The 3,924-nt window shown below is 33.4% G+C and overlaps 1 protein-coding gene across 2 annotated transcripts; it reads right to left on the bottom strand.

Annotated features, from left to right (window-relative positions):
• Positions 1–940: 940 nt before the first annotated feature.
• LOC107815227 (large ribosomal subunit protein P2A) lies at positions 941–3,051 on the bottom strand. Of its 2 annotated transcripts, none has more exons than XM_016640774.2 (4): positions 2,914–3,051; positions 2,712–2,808; positions 1,259–1,482; positions 941–1,148 (listed from the first exon to the last, which is right to left on the bottom strand). In XM_016640774.2, exons 2-4 carry the CDS (start codon positions 2,797–2,799, stop codon positions 1,122–1,124), a joined length of 339 nt encoding a protein of 112 aa, XP_016496260.1. In that variant the 5' UTR covers positions 2,800–2,808; positions 2,914–3,051; the 3' UTR covers positions 941–1,121. The 2 variants fall into 2 exon arrangements, with proteins under 2 accessions (XP_016496260.1, XP_016496261.1); XM_016640775.2 differs by having other exon boundaries at positions 2,941–2,982.
• Positions 3,052–3,924: the final 873 nt, after the last annotated feature.

The following is a 3,924-nucleotide window of genomic DNA, read 5'->3' as shown; positions in this document are numbered from 1 at the left end:
AACATATTGAATAATGATTGAGGACTTTCATGAATAATTTTTTTTCTTTTATTGGGTTAGTTATATAGGATCAATATTCAACAATTTTAGAAGCTTACACTTTATTTTATTACACAAACACAATTGTGTTCTTAAATATGTAAGTTTCTTACGAAAAAATACTTATTGAAATGAGAAACACGCACAACGCGCGTACACTAAGACTAGTTAAATATAAACAAATGAGGACTCAGTCTCCGTCGTTAATATGTTCAACTCTTTTCTATAATCTGTTTCATCTTATGCCATTTTCAGAAGGCAAAATTATCATTCAACTGTTCAAATTTTTACTATAATCTCTTTCATCTTATGCTATTTTTCGATAGGTAAAATTATCATTTACCTTTTTTCTTATATTGTTATAGAGCTAACATGCCGTGTTAGTATACTGATTGTTGGTTTAGGGATATTGTTAAACTATTTACCTACTAGGTTGGATTTAACAATCTCAAAGTCACATTCAAAGTTCTATAAACTAAGCTAAGAAGTTACAATATTAGATTCTACGCACACATGAAATAATTTTCCCCTGCGCACCCAAGTACTCGCAATAGTTCAGATCACAATGATGAAGGTTGAGAATTAAAACTAGTAGCAGCTGGAGGCCAAACCAGGTTGACCTCTATCACCTTTCGCAGGGATTCTGAGAAAACTCAGTCCCCTGTGCTTTCCAACAGCTCCAAAACAAGCATGAGCAAGTTAGGTCAACGATAACAAACTGAGCAGTATTTCCCAGTAGCAATACTACAACACACCAAACTGAGCTCCTTACTCTCCACATAGCCATTCAGAATTCCAGGCCTCTTATTAAGGTTCGGCCACTAACACCAAAAATTCAACTCTCACCATATAATGAGAATGCCATGGTATCTTTCAATGGCAAAAGATCAAAATAGCTATATTGAACAAAGAGCTGAATACTTGAAATAAACACTATAACTTCACTGTCTGCCTCAGCAACGTTTTCCAAGAAAACATAGGTTCTAACAAAATCTGTAAGTAGACAAGAAACTTCCTAAAATACGCTCAAGGGGAACAGCTGGAAAATGAGATACTTCGTACACTGAATTCTTAGGATTCTTCTAATCGAAGAGACTGAAGCCCATGTCCTGTAAAACAAATTCCAGGAAAACACATAAGCAGATGAGAGGAATTAAAGGTAAAAGGAAACACTGATCAACAGAAAAACAAGTTTTTAATATTAGGAGGGTATTCATACATCATCTGACTCCTCTTTCTCTTCCACTTTCTTTTCTTCCTTCTTCTCCTCAGCAGCAGGTGCAGCAGCAGCAGCGCCTGTAGGTGCAGCAACTGCAACACCACCACCACCGGCAGGTACTAAAGCCAACTTTTCTCTGCCAGCAGCAATCAGCTCAGTGATATCCTTGCCCTCAACTTGAGAGAGGAGCAGTTCAATCCTATCATCATCAGCCTCAGCTCCAACTGCAGCACACATGACACCAAATATGAATTAGAATTGAACAACCACCACACCAACAGAAGCATATAACAGTATATCACAGTTAAGCATAACAAGCCAACATAATATACTATGTCACATCAACTAAATTACACATTATCAGTATTAACTGCTCAAGACATTTCAAAAAACCAATGCAATCTGGAATTCACTTGTTCAGTACCATCAACTACATTACAAATCATCAATTTAAGACACTTCTTAGAGGAAATAATCTACCAACAAAATTCAGCAGCATCAACTGAATTAGATAGCATTAATTTAAGACAGCTCAACGAAAACTTGAAAGCAAAATCAATTATTGCATTGTTCCTTATGCAAGAAATTAGAGTACTCCTACCTCTGGACACCTCAGGCAGGTAAGGCAACATAATAAAAGTTAATTCTCATTGTTACAGGTTAATAACAGTAAATAGGCATCATCCTCGCTCCATTTCTTTTGATTACCATGGAAACAAAAAGCAAAAACAATAAAAGGTAATGAAACCGAGATTTTACCCCATTTATTCACAATTCTAATAGCCACTTGAATTCTTTCATTAAACCTGAAAACTTGAGACAGTAAGCAACAAAAGTGTTTAACTTCATAAAATTCCCCAGCCCCTTCTTCAAAGGGGAAAGATACTACATCCATCCCAATTTATGCGATTCTTTACATCCTAGCACGTTACCAATCCCAAAATATTTAACACTAGTTCACTAATAAAAATATTCTAGTTTATCACTTTCAAATCTTTCAACATTGCAAATCATTCCATTATTCAAGTTTTGGAAAATTGTCTCTATCAAACTATATTTCACCATTACTCTAATATTTTCTTCCACTACTCCTACTAAAATTGCACGTGTCATATTAACATATTAAGCTCAATGTCCAATCAAACTCATCGAGGGAGTTATAACTTAGTACTTCTTAGAATAGCTAGAGATAGTTTCCGCATTTAAGCTAAATTGACGAAATGCAAACAAAAAAATGTATTACTTCAGGATACCAACCCCTAGATGTATTAATTCATTAAAATACATAAACCAAATTGCATACATTTACATTTATAAATAACTATACGAATCAAATGCTATAAAAGTAACATAAAAATTGAAATATATTCAGGATTAGTATGCAAAAAATCAGTAACATGGAAAAATATGTACAACAAAAAAAAAGATATTCTTAAGGAGTTATAGGGCGTACCAGATCCAAGGATGCTCTTCAAATCTTTAGCCTTTGGGCAGGAGTTGCCACCCAATACGGCCAACAAGTAAGCTGCGATTACCTTCATTTCTCTTCTCTGTTCAAAATTTAACACAAAACAAACAACATTTTCAGATATAAATCATTGGAATTAACAAAACAAACAAACAACAGAAATAAGAGAGAGACAGAGAGAAAGTACTTAAGGAGATCTCGAAGCGATAAAAACCTTTAATGGCGGTTCTTAGGTGCTGCTCTTAGGGTTTTTGAAGAAAGGGGGAAGAAGAATATATAGTTAGGGTTTGTGCATTCGGTGACAAAGTGGATTAACTTATTTTACTCTAATACCCTTGGTTTTTGCTTAGATTTTCTTAATTGACCAGCAAAATATATTTTTTTTTCCTTTTCCCATCGAGAAGAGAAGGGAAAAGGGGCAACGGAAATCTAGTCCAATGTTGATTAATACTACCAAACATATAAGCTTTGTTGCGGTGGTAGAAAAATATTGATTCTGTTATAAATATATATATATAAATATATATATATATATAAATATATATATATTATGGATGTCTATTTAATACTTTGTTGTCAATAAGCTTTCTGAAGAAGGTTATTCATATGAGACTTCGTCGTAGATATTGTTAGGGATATAGTAGATATGCCCTAGATCCAATCTCATATTTGATGATTTGAACATATTTTTGTGAACGTTATTTGATATAAAAATATATGATATTCTTTTATCATAGTTATTATTAATTGTTTGATTAATTTGATAAGGTCCTTGATTAAATTTTGAGATTTGTCATCGTGATAGAGATCATGATAATGAGAGCAAAGTCTCTTACAATTTAATCTAAATTTGTTCTTGATCGTAGGATTATTAATTTGGACATTAGTAATCCGGTTAGATCAATATTTATGTGATCGTCTTTATGGGATAAAGATTAGTTGATCTCATTAACTAAATTACATAGATAGATGATGCATATAGAGATATGATCATTTTACCGACTCATTGGATAGTTCCTAATGGTTAGAATTACCATAAACTGTCAATAGGATATTCTCTTGAAGAATGTGATGTAAGAGTTTCCTTTGACCTGAGATCGTCATAGTAATTGGCAAGTTATTTGTTGTGCTTTAATACTAGACACCTATGACCCTAAGGCGATAGTTGAAAGGATATTGGGTACGATTGAATACTTGT

This window comes from Nicotiana tabacum, chromosome 8, assembly GCF_000715075.1.
Source record: "Nicotiana tabacum cultivar K326 chromosome 8, ASM71507v2, whole genome shotgun sequence".
NCBI lineage: Eukaryota > Viridiplantae > Streptophyta > Magnoliopsida > Solanales > Solanaceae > Nicotiana > Nicotiana tabacum.
Note: the sequence above shows the minus strand (reverse complement) of the source record. Positions and strands in the feature narration are given on the sequence as shown.

Bases quoted from the DNA above. Each gene is read 5' to 3' on its own strand.
- LOC107815227 (XM_016640774.2), bottom strand. From the start codon at position 2,799: ATGAAGGTAATCGCAGCTTACTTGTTGGCCGTATTGGGTGGCAACTCC. The intron at 1,483-2,711 runs GTACGCCCTATA...TGTGTGCTGCAG, and splicing joins GAAGAGCATCCTTGGATCTG to TTGGAGCTGAGGCTGATGAT. The intron at 1,149-1,258 runs GTATGAATACCC...TTTGTTTTACAG, and splicing joins AGAAAGAGGAGTCAGATGAT to GACATGGGCTTCAGTCTCTT.